General features: G+C 41.5%; 1 protein-coding gene across 1 annotated transcript in view; it reads right to left on the reverse strand.

Moving 5' to 3' along the window:
- DSCAM (DS cell adhesion molecule) overlaps positions 1-18322 on the reverse strand; it is a 317397-nt gene that overhangs the window by 70264 nt on the left and 228811 nt on the right. Inside the window, exons 15-19 of the mRNA XM_083438762.1 lie at positions 10691-10858; positions 7261-7331; positions 5603-5843; positions 3366-3512; positions 1897-2052 (exon numbers count right to left, since the gene is read on the reverse strand). Coding sequence (XP_083294888.1) covers positions 1897-2052; positions 3366-3512; positions 5603-5843; positions 7261-7331; positions 10691-10858 — 783 coding nt within the window. The remainder of the gene's footprint in view (positions 1-1896; positions 2053-3365; positions 3513-5602; positions 5844-7260; positions 7332-10690; positions 10859-18322) is intronic.

Here is an 18322-nt window from a genome sequence, read left to right on the forward strand (position 1 = left end):
TTAATTAAGATTTTATAATGCATCATTTCTAATGAATGCAATCATTCAACCCCCATGCCATCAAATACAACAGCCTGTGAAAATGCAATTTAAGCCTAGAGTGTGGAGAGAAAATGAGTGTGTCTATTTAAATTTTAATGATCAGTGAAATAAATCCTCAGGTGGAAAGGCACTTGGTTAATAAGTAACTCCATTTATAGTTTAGAAGGAACTCCAACCAAAGGGGGATAAATGAATCCCATTTTTTTTTAATATAAAAAACGCAGCCAGAAATTTCTGCTGCAATTTTTAATGTGCCATGAACATCTTGGACAGAAACAATATTTTTTTCCCTTGCAGGCTTCTGCAGAGAAAGAACTAAATAATGCAAACTTTAAAAAGAACCCTCATTTTGTATTCATAGTCAGAACTGTTTCTTTTACATAAATTCAAGTGGATTCATGCTTGACCTCTGGTGTCTAAAATCAAGTACTGAGCAAGATAAGAAATGCAAATGCAACCATGCATAGCTTTTGGACTCTTTCCCTTACTTATTGGGTTCACCCTTTTTTATATTAGGGGGAAATTGTGGGTCCCCTCCTCCTCCCCCTAGCCATGAACAAATTAGCTCTTCTTTCAGCCTCTCCTCCAACACCCCCCTCCACCCATTCAATTCACCCTCTATTTAAAACCATTTCTTACGAGGCAATAATTGATATATTTATGGACATATTTTTAGCCAATTTTGTGCCCCCTCCATCGCCTGCCCCCCTGGCGGGGGCCCACCTCACCACTCCCTAGCTACAGCCTTGCCCCCTCCCCCGCACATTTATGCCTTCTCTGTATAAGCCTCATTTGCATAAAAAGCACATGCTGAAATGCTCTGTGATAAGTTGCTCAGAAGGAAAGTGAGTAAAGTCCCCTGATAGGATGTAGTCTGCACTGCATTTTCTAAGGAAAATATTCCACTGATGCCAAAAATTAACTGTGAAGTTAATCCAAGACGGATGTTCACAGGCAATGCACATATAATGCAGAACTGGAATACATCCAGAGTTTGTCAATTCCACACACATGGCGAAAGAGAGAGAGAAAGAGAGAGAGAGAGAATATCTTCCATTTCCAAACCACCATGACAATTTAGCCCATATCAATGAGATCAGAATGTGCTGCAGGCAGAGAACGCCAATGAGCAGGCTGAAATGTGCCAGAAGGTGCCTGCAGAGCACAGGATAGATTTAATGAAACCAATGCAGATGGGCCAAGCAGCCAAGCTGTGCCAGATTGTCAGCAAGGAGAAAAATACAGTGACCAACATTTTAAAAACAGGATCTAGGGATGCTGCACAATATAACGTGTGGTCGACTTTCTTCTTCTTCCACATTGGGCTATCTTACCAAGCTATTTTAAGTCCTTAAAAATAGATCTGGGTGAGCTTATCAAAGCTATATTCAGATTAATAGGCAAATTATCTGATTCCCCCCCCTCCTAAAAAATAAACTGGGGAGGGGGGACTCACAGGCTAACGTCATGAAAGGGATGTTACCTCCCAGGGGATAATGGGAGATGTAGTTCTTTTGAGGGCTGTGGCAACACACCTCTGCTCCTGTAGGGTTTCCACATTCTGATGACATTCTTTGTCTGTACAACAAAATCTACCCTGTGCATTGTTCCTGGATCCAATGACTTCACTCTATTCTAATCTGATATTGCCTCTAAGGGCCAATCTCCTCTAAGAAAGACCCCCAAGATCTTGTGGAGGATCTACTCAAAATGAATGCCTACTTGTCCATTAATAGGTGCCACTGGCACTTCAGTTATAGTTTTCTATGCATGTATGAAGTGCTATGAAAACCTGGGCAATTTCCATTAATTGTTCCATTTTCCAATGGCTACCAAGAATGTTTCGCTTCTTACCATCTTCTTTTGTGCGTGTAAAAATTTGCTCACTCCTGACCCCGTCTCCAGCTCGTGTGAATGCCAGCACCTGGATGCTATAGTTGGTGTACTTTTCCAAACCATCAAGCTCTAATGAGGGCTGCGTAGTGGTAACATTTTTAATTTCTCCCAGCTCTATGGAGCAGAAAATTAAATTGAGTTAGTGACAGCAGTGTTCTATTCACATCGAGCGGTCATTATACTGTGGCGAGACTATGAAAGAAATTGTTGGATTAAAATATGTAACTATGGCAGGAATAAAGTTGGCTGTAATTATTAAATAAACATGCTAAATGCCCATACTGTGCATTTAATAGCATATATGGAAATGTCTTACAGAGAAAAACAGACCTGCAAATACACTTTGAAATTAATAAAGTGCTATTTTTTACCATAGGCATGTTTTCTAAAAATAATAATAATAATAATCAGGATTAGATAATATTATGAAATTGCATTATATTTTACTGATTTTTCAAAACTCAATAATGGCAGTGTAGGAAGCTAAGTAAATGAAACATGGGCATCATATGAAAAGGATTATAGAAAGATTTATTGAGTGAGATCAATAAGTTATCTAGAAAGTATTACATTACATTTTTTATGTTATTGAATTTTTTTTTACTACCCTTAAACTAGAGATGGCAAAGGCAGTGTACTTCAGAATAACTTAAAACAATCCACTAAAATATACATTAAAAAAAACCTTGTCATTTCTAGGTTCAACAGAAACTGATATTGAAATATCCTATTCCCAGGAAGGTTGCATAAACAGGTGAGTTTTAGTAATCAACAAAATACCGATACTGTGAGCATGTGGCAGATTATGAAGGAAGTGGAAACCATAACAGGGTGCTAAGAGAGGACACTAATATCTGTTTAATGCACAGTCAACTGATTTCATTGGTAGTTTAGCACCTGGGTTGTATCAGAGAATATTAGTGAAGCTTTCAAAATCTTCCCCAGATTTCAGAGTTCTTTATTACCTGATCTTGTTTCTGGAGTAGAAACGATGTATTAAGATTTATTCACTGATTCTCCATTGATGTGATTGTATGTATGGCTGTATTAAGATTCTTTCACTGCAGTGTTTACCAATCCATAGGAACACATGTATGCATCAACAAAACACTGCACAAAAAGAATATGACTACAATCGTTTATACCACCACATCAAGACTACTATTTTTTGTTGCTGCTGCAGTGTTTTATCAATAAGTATGTCCACATCAGCAGCTCAAAACTGCAGCAAACGGTGTGGTCCTCTGTTCCAGAATTCTGTTTAGAAATTATCTTAGGTAACTCTGAATCAAAGAGGAGTAGAACACAGGACAGAGTGGATTCATGGCATACTAAAAATCTAAATTGCAGTTGTGGAATAACCTCATTCTGAAAAAGTATTATATGCTGCTGGGAAAGATCTAAGCTTGACAAGCAAGAGTACTTACCTCCATCCAAAAGATTAGCCCAGTATATCACCCTAAATCCCTGTAGAATTCCATTGAGAGCATCTTTGGCTAGTGTAGACCAGGTAATAGAGATGGTTTCTGGTGATGTAGCAATTGCTTGGACGTTTTCTGGTGGGGAACTGGGAACTGAAATTAGATAGTTTAACTTTTAATCATGACAAATTTGGGGGGAACTATTACTTTAAAAAACAACCCCAATATGTACAATATTGTGTTCCTTTGATGTGTTTTCAGCAGACAAGAACACTGGGAAGAATATTAACAAGAATCGCTTTGTAAAACAATGCAAAACTTGTATGGCTTTAACAGGAGTCTAGACATATTCCTGGTGGATAAGGCTTTGACTGATTCCTAACTATGATGGCTATGTTCTACCTCCAGAGTTGTAGATGGTGTGCCTCTGAAATTAAGTTGCTAGGAATCACAAATGGGGAGAGTGCTGTTGCGCTCATGTCCAGTTGGTGTTTTTTCCAGAGGCATCTGGTGTGATCCAGCAGGGCTCTCTTCTTATATTCTTAATGCAGATGAGTTGGAAGTATGGATTATGGTGGAAATTTGACCGAAGAACCTCCAATTATTATCATGAAGGTACTCTGTGCATTTTCCATAAAGGAACTGCAAAGAACTGCTGTCATCATGGGTCACAGATCATTATCACTCCTCAACCACTGCTACCTCTATCGAGGCACTCTAACCAATATGGCAGAACGCATGTATACTCTAAAAGAGCAAACTGTTTCTTTAATCCACTAGTCTGAACTAACAACATAGTTTCATTCAGTATTAAATGAACCAACATTTATCTGAAGAGAGTTAGCCAAGACATTTTCTGATAAAGCCCCCACACTGATACCATCACTTAGAAAATATTCAGACTCTCTCTCCCCCCACCTTTCCACCACTTGCAAACAGGGTGAAGGGTGTGGGGAGGCCATTTGTGCTCACCCTTTTTGCACACGTAACAATAGTGCCAGATTGTGGTTATGCTTAATATTTAAACAAAATGGTGGCCAATTTATGAATAAATTTATAAATAGATGGAGAGTATCAATAATGTCTGAACTTTTTTTTCTTTAAGAAATTAAGAGATGTCTAATTAACAAGAAAAGAGAGCTAAAAGTGATTTTCAATGCAATGCCCATAGCAAAGATATTGCATGTATGGGGCTCCCATCACTAACAGTGGTCCATGAGAGCTTGGGGTTTCTTAAGTCAGCAATAGGCAATCTCAGCTGTATGTAGATTGTCTCAGCTGGAACATTGCTCATATCTGTAAATCTTTCACTACATAGAGTAATTTCTCATTCAGGCAAGACACAAAGACTTGGCAGAGCATCACTAAAAATATTGCCGAGAATCTCTCAGCAGTATGCTGGAAAACAAATATTCATCCATGAAGGGCATCATAATTCCATAAAGCTTTATTGAAGGAAGCATTCATAAATTTAAAACCTTCTTATTATTTAATTACCATACCCAGGAACCTCATCTCACATGTTATTACTTGGTAATTATTTTAAGAGTCTTCTGACTACTTAAAACAACTGAGAACCTAGTCATATGAGTGCATGGTTTTAAACTATTTACTTAGCTGACTGAATAACCTCCTTTTTCCACAAGAGGGCACTCTGTTGTTGCTTTACTTTGAAATACACCACACATCATTCTTAGAAAGTGTCATGTATTAGGGAAGTCAGCTAATTTCAGATTTTATTGCTGTGCTCTGAACCTCACTATATGAGGCTGGATGCCAGAAAGTTGTGTGTGCCGCAGCCAGCATAGCCAACGGTCAGGGTTCATAAGAGCTGTAGTTCAAAACATCTGGAGGACATTGGGTTAGAGAAGGCTGCCTTAAAGAAATTTGCCAACTCCCAAGGCAACGAGGCCTCCATTTTAATATTAACCTTTCTCTATAGCTCAGGTCAGGTTACAACACATAAACCGGTATTAAAGCAAATACATTTTTTAAAAATATAAAGCATCAACTGATAATACCATGCAGGATCAACCACATTAATATATTATTTTATTACTTATTAAATTTGTATAACACCCTTCCTCATAGGGCAGATTACAATATAAAAGCACAAAAATACATACCATAATAACAAACAAAAACAATACCCTGTTCAGTTTAAAAGGCCATAGATTGTTTAATTAGCCAAAGACCTGGGAGAAGAGGAATATGTGACTTTTGCATGCTTGCTTACTACTTACCATCTTCAAGAGTGGTTGTGATAATTTCCTGAGAAGATGGTCCGATTCCTGCTCGATTGCATGCCTGTACGACCATGCCATATTGAGTGAATTTTTTCAGGTTATCTAAAGTATAAACTTCGCTGTCTCCGGTGGTATCAATACTGATGATGTTGAACTGAAAATTCCCCCCTGCACTGTATTCTCGATAACCAATCTGGTATCCACGAATAATTCCGTTTTGCAGGTGTTTCTTTGGAGCCTAAGGAAGGTATGAATAGCACGCACTTTGAACATCATGTTGAACATCATCGTGTTAAGTTAGAAGCTGAGAGAAATCTCCACTCCCAAAGGCTAAAAATCAAGGCCAAATTATTGGTTCGCTCTAGGTTTTTATGATAATGATTAAATGAAGGATGTGAAGCTAGGGTTCTGCAACTGATGCTAGTAGCAGTGGATATAAAACTTAACTTCAGGCATGCAAGCAGAACAGAAAATCTAGTTTTGTCATCTGAAAAGTGACAGGTGGATCCACCCCTCTTCACTACAAGTCTTGCCTTTTAATATAAATTTTATATGTCTTCATATAATTTTATATTAATGTTTGTTAAAGTTTGTTCTAGGATCATGTATGACCCATGTTAAATGACAGTCTCATTGTCCTTGACCTGACAGAGCAGATTTCAAGTCTCCCCATCCAAAATGTGGGTACCAGTTTGTCATACACAAGGGGGCAGAGCCATCCATCATTCTTTGGGCAAAAGAAAAGGGGGGGGGGTATTATGCTATCTCAGCCCCCAGTTGCAACAATTTGGGGCTGTTTCCCCATTACTGAGCCCCACATGCCTCTGAAATACACCTGTCACAGAGGCATTTTTAGGACCAGAGACTGTACGTTTTACCTTGAACAAGTTAATCAAATTCTCTGTGGAAGGTGAGCAGGGAGAGCACAACAACCAAGAACATCACAAGCCCAAACAGTGCTATATCTTTGCAGCTGCAATACAATAAACCTAGTTTGCCCTTGCAATGACAATGAACGAAGCGTAGGCTTTTTTTATGAAGTCTTGGGAAACAGGGTGTTGTTTTTTTTAAAAAAAATCTGTGTCATTACACCCACCTTCCCCGGTTTCATTGGCATGCCGAGCAACACAATGATGGGCATGTATCTTGTTCAAGGATCATTAATAAACCCATTGCCTAGGGTATAACAGCCACAGGCAGTAGAGGCTTGCTGTACTTATAGCCCACCCGCCTCAAACAAGAACTGAAAATCTGGCTCATAAAGAGCATTATAGTGCAGAGCTTCAGTGCCATGTCTCTAAAAATGTTGCCTCGTGGGACAAATTGATTTTCACTACAGTTTGCAGAAAAACTCAACGCAAAAAGTATCCTAAAATATTCAGTTACCAACTTTCCCCCTGCACTGCAGCTGTATTTCTGATAATAAGATGTTCAAAAAGGCACAATCACAGGAACATATAATTGCATGCAAATTTAATTTGGCACACAATTACATTCAGCTGCAAAGTAATTTTTGAAAATTTAGCCACAAGCATTGTGTGTATAAATTCACCAAGCTATGCATCTCATTTTTGTGGGCTCATACCTCAGTAATATCATGACATACATCGCAGCACAGCCTATTTTCCCTTTCCCATTGTATGCTACTTACTTACCTTCCAGGTTACCCTGATGCTTTGCGAAGATATGGGCTCAAGTTGAACATCTTGAGGTGGTCCATCAGGAGCTGGTAAAAAAAGAAATAGGTGGATCAACATTCTAAGCTCGTCACTTTTGCTACAGAACATAATGTATCACACAATATTCATAACCTCAGAAATGCAAAGCATTTTTGTCAGTGTGAAGCTCAAAATCTCAGTAACAGAAGCTCAGCTAGAATGTATACTGCAGATCAGGAGAAGTGCCACCAAGGCCAAGAGTATACCAGCAAGGTTAACAGTCAAGAAAGCTAGCAGAGGTAAGGAGTCTTCTTTCAGAAAATGGAAGTGTTGTCCAAAGGAGCAGAAGAAAGATGAATGCAAATTTTGGCAAAACAACAGCAATCAAGAACAGGATGCCAACTAGGTTGGCCATTGGCCTGAACCAGCAGGGTCCTTCTTGAGTTCTTATACCAAGCAATGAAGAGAGTAACTAAACAGAGAAATTATTCTATTTATTGAAGACTAACATTTCAGAGTCAAGCATAAGCACACAAATTCTAGCCTTGCTGACAAACTTGGTTGTCATCTGATGAGAGGCTGAAGCATCTACGAGTGTGAAAAAACCAAGGGAGTGTTAAGTAGAAAAGAGAATTCGGATGAGAGGTAATGAGCTGGATATGACAACAGAAATGAAATTAAGTAGGCAATTCTGGCTCGCTTAGGGTAAATGTTGCTCCTGTACCAGAACAAAAAATTATGATCTGTTTCATTTCCATTGAAGCATATTTATGAAGGGTTCAGTGGCAAATAATAGGAAAAGGCCCATATGCACTGAAGAAGAAGAAGAAGAAGAAGAAGAAGAAGAAGAAGAAGAAGAGGAGGAGGAGGAAGAGGAGGAGGAGGAGGAGGAGGAGGAGGAGGAGGAGGAGGAAGAGGAGGAGGAGTTTGGACTTGATATCCTGCCTTTCACTCCCCTTAAAGCGGCTAACAATCTCCTTTCCCTTCCTCCCCCACAACAAACACTCTGTGAGGTGAGTGAGGCTGAGAGACTTCAGAGAAGTGTGACTAGCCCAGGGTCACCCAGCAGCTGCATGTGGAGGAGCGGAGACGCGAACCCAGTTCACCAGATTACGAGTCCACCGCTCTTAACCACTATACCAGGCTCGCTCCCTAGTGATGGAACACTGAATGTAGGTGGAAGGTCCAATCCACACACAATGTAATGGGCGCAGAAAGCCCTGTTGGCATCCCTGCGTCTTTCTGCAGAGAGCTGTTGCTGTTATAAGTGGAAGGGACATCCGGGAGCCAAGGAGTTAGCAGCAAATTAATGAAAAGGTTGTGCGTACTCCATGATTCTCCTCTTGCTGCAGGAGCCTTTTTTAGATGCTACCTTTGAACAAAAGATTCTGGCAGCCTGAAGCCACAATAGCATACAATATGCAATGCACACCTTTGCCAGTGCGGTTTTACTCCCCCCCCCACCTTTCTGTTTAATATTGAATGATGTTATTTTTGTAAAGCCTTCATTACATTCCCTGCCCTCAGGCATCTCTTAGATGTTTGGGGATCCATACTCATTTAACACACCTGAGGTAAAAGTAAACTGAAATAAACTAAAATAACTAAAGGAAACAATGACAAATGGTGGCACTTCCCTTTATTGTGCATATTTTCCTCACTGATACCAAGGGAACAAATATTGCGATGCCTCTGAAGCTTTGGTCTACCCTCCTCCAGTTTCACCCTGAGTAAATCAGCTGCTTTTGATGGCAGCTCCCTACAATTGACCTCACGCTCTGAACGGACAGCTTCATAATGAGAGCAAAAGAAAGGGTCAGTCGTCTCAAAACTAGGCCACGCAGCAGGGAATAGAAGATGACATTCAGGTTGCGCGTTGCTGGGGAAGCTAATCTGCAAATTAAGGTCAGTTGATTAACCTGGCATATTAATTTTCAGTTAAATGAAAACCCTCAGATAAGAAATACTAGGGTTGCCATATTTCAAGCAGAAAAGTTGTTGAGCTGTTTTTGGCAAAGTTGTTGAGATTGCCAAAAGTAGGCAAAAACGGCACTGCCAACATGAGCTGCGGTATGTTCAGATTTTCCTGGACATTTGCCCAATACAGTGGTACCTCGGGTTACAGATGCTTTGGGTTACAGATGCTTCTGGTTACAGACTCTGCTAACCCAGAAATAGTACCTCGGGTTAAGAACTTTACCTCAGGATGAGAACAGAAATCATGCTCAGGCAGCGCGGCAGCAGTAGGAGGCCCCATTTGCTAAAGTGGTGCTTCAGGTTAAGAACAGTTTCAGGTTAAGAACAGACCTCCAGAACAAATTAAGTTCTTAACCCGAGGTACCACTGCACCTAAAATACTTCCCATATAGTAGCCCATTCTAAAACAGACAGTGTTTCACATTCTCATATTTAGATGCTCTACAGATGTTCTCCATTCTCATATCCAGATGTCTTCCTCAGACTGGTATTCCTCGCAGTCATTCCTGCACCTGAATGGACCCCTCTCCTATCTAAATCTTTGTAATCTTTCTGCTGACAGGAGACTTTCCTATTCAGACAGGCTTTGGAAACTGGGCTGCTGTCAGAGCAATTTATATTTTAATTGTTGGTTTAAATATGTTGTAATGTATTTTAATTATTGTTTTTAACTAGTTTATTTTTATTATTCTGTATTTTATAACTGACATTTTAAAATGTTGTAAGCCTCCTGAAATTCCAACTTAGAAGAAAGGTGGGATAAGGCAAATAAACAGTGACTCCATCATACCCCTGTCCCTGTACCCTGTGTCTCCAGAACACTGACTTCATTAAGGAATGTGGGGAATAAAGTTAACATTACAAATATGACCAAAAGAATCAAACTGTTTTCACACTCAGTCGCATCTCCTACTTAGGCTCTAGATTAGCATAGGCACTAAAATGCCAGAAGGTAATTGCTTTCGTTTGTTATTATAGCATGTATTTTTGTGTTTTTATATTGCAAACTGCTCTGTGATCTTCAGATGAAGGGTGGGATAAAAAATTAATAAATAATTAATAAAATTAATGCCATTTACTTTGGCGTTAATGCGCTCGGGAGCACAGCTTTAGGTATTTCAGTGATGTGGCCTTGTGTTTACGAACTCCTCCTTAGCCAAGACATTAAGGCAAAGTACTCAAACAAAAAGATTAAACTGTCTTAAATAAAAGCACTATTAATTATGAACCATTGCTTATTTAAGGGGCTTTGCATGTGGGTTTAAATGCCTAATGTTAGACTGCTAACTTAAAAAAAGATTACTGCATTATCTTAGGCTACTAAGGAATTATCTTTGTATGTGTCACATACAGAGTCCCCTGACTCTTCAAAATGCCAAAAGCACATACATCCATCCAACAATGAATACAAGTTGAGGTTAGATTCAGTTAGGATCAATGTAGAACATACCTGCTTCATCTGTGGTAATTGTGAGTTCATTGCTGGCCTCGCTCTTGCCAATGCGGTTTTTTGCATACATGCGGATGTTATAGGTGGAGGAAGCGTGGAGGTCAATGATCGTGGCCTGGTTCAGCTGTGGGGAAACATCTTTGGTTCTTTGCACAGAATCCCAGGAGTCTGTTTGAAGAAATTGTGGGAAAGTTAATTCATTTTTTTTCCCCTTCCTTCCTTCCTTCCTTCCTTCAAACATTGAACTAATAAGTTAGCAAGCAGCACTGCATTTCAAAGGTAAAAGAACACTGGTGAAATGAACATTAAATGAGGAAATAACCCAGCCCTTTTCAGGCATTAATGCTTTGATTTAATATGGGAGAAGGGTGTATGCAAAGTAGCCCCATCACCTAGCCTTTGTATGAAAGTGCAACTGTGGGAACCTTCATACATACAACTGTATAAATATTACTTCAGTACAGACTGCCACACTGTTTGCTAGAGGATGGGGCTCCTCAGCACACCCCCAGGCCCATGTTTGAGTAACACAGGTAACATGAACAACAGGTTCAAAGAGAAACTTACATTTATTCTGCAGGGACATGAAACCCAAGGACAGCAATTTGTATAATGGCAGGGAACCCTCAGGTGCCTCATGGAGGACTGCAAGCAGGGCTTGATGGTCACAGCTGTTTTCTATTGTGAATCTCTGTTTCATGCTAGGCAGCTGAGGCTTCAACCAGTTTGGAATGCCATGAATTGTAGCCACTGACAGACATGTAATGCATCAAGTAATTTATACCAGAGAGGCTTACAATGGGCAACAACGTATTCCCTGGGTTTGTGATTATTGCCTTTGGTTCATCTCCTCCACAGCACTTATTTGTGTGTGCATGCGTGTGGCTTTGCATGTCTGTGCAGTTGTGTGTTTGTAAACCAAGTGGTTCTTGGTCATCTGCCCATCAGACTCAGAGAGAAGTGAGGAAAATGGAAAGGGGAGCAAAAGGGGCAAGCACAGGGGAACGGAAGAGGAGGAAAGCACCAACCTTCAAAACAGCAAACTTCAAAAGCTACTATAAAAAATTGAAAAGCAGAAAGAGGCTGGCAGTCATTTCTGAAGATATAGCTCCAACATGACACACTCACATGTGTTCAGGAGCGTTTCTTTTGCATCAGTCAGTTGCAGGCCAATCCTATTGTGGCAACAACCCTTTGGCGAGTCATGGGAAGATGTGCAGCTATTTTCTCAGCCTAGACTGGCCTCTGCTTCCAGGAGCCCACAGGAAACTGGGGTGAGGCCAGTAATATTTCATGGTTATCTCACATAACGGTAAGTAGGCCTTTCACCAGTCATTTTAAAACATCTGTTTTATTTCATATGCCCAAAGCCCTTGGTTTCTAACAAATGGAAGGTGAGCCACATAGAGGCACCAACTTCTCCAGCTGATTGAGGGGGCCTGATGTGACATCGTGCAGCAACCTGACATCACGCACATGATGTCACAAGGAGCCAGGGGCGGAGTCAAAAGCCCTCTGAAAATTGTAGGGGCCCGGCCCCCCTCAAAGAATACATCGGGGGGAGGGCCCCTACAGATCTTTAGAGAAAGAAGCAGAGGTCAGGGGTGATTTTGCTTTCTCTGTGCCTGAAATTGATATCCTCAGGTATGTCATATGTACAGGCAGTGCTTTGGAGGGGTGTGTGTGTCAAAAGTGAGGTACGGGTACTCATACACTGATAAAAGTGCAATAGCAACTGGCACAAAATGGTTGTCATGGGCAGCAAAACAGATAGGTGCCAGTACTCTATGCTGGTAAGCAGGTCTGTGCAGAGCTCGTCTGAGGCCCAGGGTGGGAGACTTGTTCTTGGCATGACAACCTCTGGCTGACTTAGCCCTCTGAGGCCTGGGGCAAGTGTACCCAGATACCCTGTGCTCCTGCATGGGCTTGCTGGTGAATGCTGTCACACACACAAAAGCCCAGGGGTCAATAAACATATCTCCAAGGCTTGAGAGACTTGGAAATCTTAGTGTTTGATGATTTCTGAGGATCAGTGACTTGCTGAGCAGGAAAGCAGAGAAATGCAGCTCCAGGTTTTTCCCCACAACAGTAGCTATGATGTCATCTGCAGGAGCAATATTTGCCAGTGTTGTAAGCTTGGGAAGAGAATCTGTAATCATTAATTTACATGGAGCCTTTCCTGCACTATTTTTAAAGACTTGTATATTAAATTTGTGTTAGAAAGTAACAACTGTACTGCAATTCAAAGTGAGCTTTCCCAAAATGTGCACTACCTGGGGTATGTGTTTGTGTGTCTGCTTTTTTAGACTATCCTTGGGGACATATCTATAGGGGCTTTAAATATGAGCTCCTGAATGTCATCATTTTCCACTAAACCATTGCCAAACATCACCCTGAACATATGAGAACAATCTCTCAAACACGCTGATTGAAACCAAATAATAATTGGTGTCAGGGAAAAAGGCAGGTGTGGTTGTGTGAATCTCCTCTAATTTCTATAATATGGAGGGAGAAATGTGGAAATAAGGGATTGTTGCAACTCTTTCATTCTTACAGATTTTAGTACAGTGGTGCCCCGCAAGACGAATGCCTCACAAGACGGAAAACCCGCAAGACGAAAGGGTTTTCCGTCTGCAGAGGCGCTTCGCAAGACGAATTTCCCTATGGGCTTGCTTCGCAAGACGAAAAATGACGAAAAAATTTGAATTTTTGTTTTTGCTCCAAAACCCCTTTTTCTGAATCGCTAAGCTGCTAAAAGCATTTTAGCAGCAAAACCGCTAATCCCCCAAGCCTAAAAAAGCCGTTTTTAGCCCTTAAAGTGCCAATAGCGCTAATAGCGCTAATCCGTCAATGGGCTTGCTTCGCAAGACGAAAAAACCGCAAGAAGAAAAGACTCGCGGAACGGATTCTTTTCGTCTTGCGAGGCACCACTGTATTAGAACAGAGCGCCCTAATATTGTTCTGGTATATACAGGTTTCTTAATATAGCGATTATACTATAAATCCATGCCTCAGATCTTTAAATGCATGCACAATGTCATAAAAATACCTGTATACAATCTACTACAAAAAGCATATTGCTGTGCAACTGTTATTAGGTATGCCATGTACAAAAACACCTGTAATTTGTGTATTATTTAAGACGGGGAAAGCAGCCTGGAGATAGAAGCAGAATCAGATGGGTGGAAGTCTATACCTACAGAAAAGATGGGCAGATGCACAGCAATCAAATACATCCCTCCTAAAAGTTTGACTGAAATTAAACCTACCTAGGAATATCTGGTATAAAATACTTGAAGGTTCTCTTGCTAGAAGTGGGTTCAAGAGTCTCAGATTAAGCAAGCAGAGGGAAAATGAATGCTTTTAGCATAGTGTGTGTGTGTGCGCGCGCCTAGATTTATCAGATTAATGCCTTCTAATCAACTAGAAATTTCATATCAGTTAGGACAGGGGTACATCAGTGTGTGTTGTATCTGTTCATTCATAAATCCATTCTGTTCTGCTTCTGCATGAATCTGAAAATTTTCAAAATCTGTAGGAAAACTTGAATTTAAATAGGTAGTTCTGACCATGTTTTCTTTAAAAATACACATTTAAAATACATTCCATGTGTATTCTGAGCCAAGAATTGTGGATTGGTGGGAGGAAGGTATTTTGATGGGAGATATCCCTCAATTTTCATCAATCCTCAGGGGTTTCTACCCTTTGCAGAGGCTACTGGCGTGGCTGTGTGGACTCTCCTCCAGCATGCAGGGCTAACAGCATGTGTGCTTATTTCTCCCTGTCTGCACCCTAGTTTTGCTCCAACCTGCCTAGAGTGTCATAAAGAATTTGTGAAATTCCCTCCCTGCGCCAAGCAGGGCCAGAGTATAGGGCCAGACCTGCTTTGCTTCATCAGAACAACTTCATCATGTTCCATCGGAATTCTCTTTAGAACTCTCAGCTTATACAGCCACCCCTGGGGCACAGCAAGCTGCAGCCATCAGCTGCAGCTATTACATCCATTGAAAAATAAAAAGAAAAGAAAAGAAGAAAAAAGAGAAACTAGTGATGAGTACTCTCAGGCAACGTAACAGCACCTGCATGTGAGTACCTTCAAATATTCAGAAAACGGCACATTGTTATAGCCCTGCCTGGTGACATTTCATCAGTTCAGGTTCTCCCATGCAAAAAACTCCCTGCTTCTGAAAACCCAGGATGCAAGTGTGCGGAGGTTTCAAGACTCATTGTCGCCCTGTTAGGCTTGCTTTCACATGCAGGGCTTTTGGATATTTTCCAACATTTAATCTCACACATGTAGTCTAAAGTGGTACAGTCCTACCAAGACTGTTCTATGTGCCTTCTCCAAATATTTGAATTGACTTTGAGTCTCTGTGCAAATTGTGAATAAGAGGTGAAACAGCTTTGGAACAATCCCTTCCATTAATTATGCCTTTTCCATTTTATCAGCTTGCATAAAAAATCCCCTTGCGCAATTTTTTGTTCTTTTTGGGCATGCTATTTTCATTTACTCTGATCCTCACAAACATGATTCACTAACGACAGAATAGCAAAATTCATATAACTCAAATAAACATAACTTTTTTTTCCCTTTTAACTGATTTTCCTATAGGGAATGCCTGCATATACCAACCTAGCTATATATTAATACTAATGGATTCCACTCACATGTTTACTTTGTATGTTGTGCCATCTAGTGGCCCTATTCAGAATGGCAATTTTGAGAATATCTACTCTCCCTCTCCCCCCAACAAACGCATGATTATTTTTTTACACTGTTAAATACTGCTGATGTTGCAACTGTAAGTAATAATAATAATAATAATAAATTTTATTTATATCCCGCCCTCCCCAGCCGAAGCCGGGCTCAGGGCGGCTAACAACAATTAAATAATCAAACAATCAAATAATCAAACATTCTAAAAACATTCCATTATAAAAATTAATTAAGGTCAAATTAATGGCAACCGTTGAGCAAAATTCTGTGCAGGTTGCCAGAGGAGGGAGTCAGGCTGGGACCTGACCAAAGGCCTGGTGGAACAACTCTGTCTTGCAGGCTCTGCGGAAAGATGTCAGGTCCCGCAGGGCCCTAGTCTCTTGTGACAGAGCGTTCCACCAGATTGGAGCCGCAGCCGAGAAAGCCCTGGCTCTAGTTGAGGCCAGCCTAACCTCTCTGAGGCCTGGGACCTTCAGGATGTTTTTATTTGATGAGCGTAGGTTTCTCTGTGGGGCATACCAGGAGAGGCGGTCCCGTAGGTACGAGGGTCCTAGGCCGTATAGGGCTTTAAAGGTTAAAACCAGCACCTTAAACCTGATCCTGTACTCCACCGGGAGCCAGTGCAGCTGGTATAGCACCGGATGAATGTGATCTCGCAGTGAAGACCCTGTAAGGAGTCTCGCTGCGGCATTCTGCACCCTCTGGAGTTTCTGGGTCAGTCTCAAGGGCAGCCCCACGTAGAGCGAGTTACAATAATCCAGTCTGGAGGTGACCGTCGCATGGATCACAGTGGCTAGGTCAGGGCGAGAGAGGTAAGGAGCCAACTGCTTAGCTTGGCGGAGATGAAAAAATGCCGCCTTTGTTATAGCTGCAATCTGCGCCTCCATGGAGAGGGAGGTGTCGAAGATTACACCCAAACTCTTAACGGACGGTGCTGGCACTAATTGCACCCCCGCTAGAGATGGGAGTTGCCCCCTCAATCCCATATCGTCCCGTCCCAGCCAGAGGACCTCTGTCTTCGAAGGATTTAACTTCAACCGGCTCCCACGTAACCATCCAGCCACAGCTTCCAAGCATCTGGTCAGTGTGTCTGGGGCCGAGTCAGGGTGGCCATCCATCAACAGATAGAGTTGGGTGTCATCAGCATACTGATGGCAGCCCAGCCCAAAACTCCGGACAAGCTGGGCGAGGGGGCGCATAAAGATGTTAAAAAGCATCGGGGAGAGTATCGCACCCTGGGGCACTCCACACACCAAGGAGTGGCGGGATGACAATTCCCCCCCAAGTACTACTATTACCCCCACTACCACAGAATATGTTTAGAGTATGTAAAGTGATTTTCATACAATTTTTAGTAACGTTTATGGTAAAAATTATTATCTGGGGTTTATATTTTTAGCAAACGGGAGGTTGAGACCAAAAGAAAGCTTGTGTGAGGCCACTGAGTGCACTGAAGTGAGATCTGAACAGAGAGTTTTCTGCCCCACAGCTCACACTTTTTGACCCAACACTACATCAGCTTTCGAAAAAACGAAAAATCTTGAATCTGCTCTTTCTGCAACACATTTAATAAGCAGCATGAATGGATAAGGCAAATAAAGGTACAGACAGACGTGAGGCTAAGCTACAGGCTACAGTGGTCCTCTGCTTTATGAAGGTGGCTATATATAATGCATAGTCCAGCATATTCAAAGCAATTAGCTTTGAAACTAGCTAGTGTTGAGTCAAAGCGAGTCTTTGCAAGCTGACCATTGGAATTCCAGCTGATGTGAGCCTGAGAGGAATCTTGTGTTGCTCGTCATCAGGGAGGTCACTGGCACTGTCCAATAGGTATTTGTGACTTGCACACACACAGGGCAGACAGTACTCTACACTGCAAATGGCCCTGCTAGCTCAAGATCCCACTCATCTTTTTAACAATAAGGAATTGTCAAGTGCAGATTAGAAACAGGTCGGCTGCCTCTACCTCTTGTCCCACATCTGATCTGGAAATGGGCGGATTAAATTGGATGAATTTGATTTGGACTGCTGATAGATATCTGAAACTAATCCTGTTTTAAAACAGGCCCATTTTGATTCAGCGACGCCTCTAGGACCACTGCACTTCCAATGAAGTAGTCATCTCTCACAGATTGGAACATATGGTGCCCTCCATATGTTCTAGACTACAACTCCCATTGGTCAAACTGTTTGTGCAATAGGCGGGGAGGTCCATGTCTGGGGCTTTTGTGCAAAGGAGTAGAGAGTACATGGTATATTGATAGTAGCAGAGCTGTCATACAAGTGTCTACCAACACATTTTCATGACTAGTTGGTTCTTCTGATCATGCCTATTCAGATGAGGTTTATCAAAATAGGATTCTACTCCAGAGCCATCATGTCACAGGGTTGAAGGTAGGGGAAGACTTAGGAAGGAATATGTCAGAAAACAGCTGTTCAGCCCATCTTAAGATTTTGCCTGACCCCAGCTTGCTTTAGGTGTGAGTAGATCTGAGTCTGAATCTCGGACAAGACCTTGCAGAGAGAAGAGCACTGTGTCTTGGGAAGAGACCATAATTCAGTGGCAGGGTCCATGTTTTGGATGCAGAAGGTCCCCAGTTCAATCACTGATATTCCTGGAGAGTGGCTGCCAATCAGAGTAGGCAATATTGAATTGGATGCACAAGTAGTCTCACCAGGTACAAGTTGTCTACATCTGCAGTTATCTACATTTGGACACGTGGGTGGCGCTGTGGTCTAAACCACTGAGCCTCTTGGGCTTGCCAATTGGAAGGTTGGCGGTTCAAATCCCCATGACAGAGTGAGCTCCTGTTGCTTTGTCCCAGCTCCTGCCAACCTAGCAGTTCAAAAGCACACCAGTGCAAGTAGATAAAAAGTTATCGCTGTGGCGGGAAGGTAACTGCCATTTCCGTGCA

The sequence above is a fragment of the Podarcis tiliguerta genome (assembly GCF_965153285.1).
Source record: "Podarcis tiliguerta genome assembly, chromosome: 4".
NCBI classification, from domain to species: domain Eukaryota; kingdom Metazoa; phylum Chordata; class Lepidosauria; order Squamata; family Lacertidae; genus Podarcis; species Podarcis tiliguerta.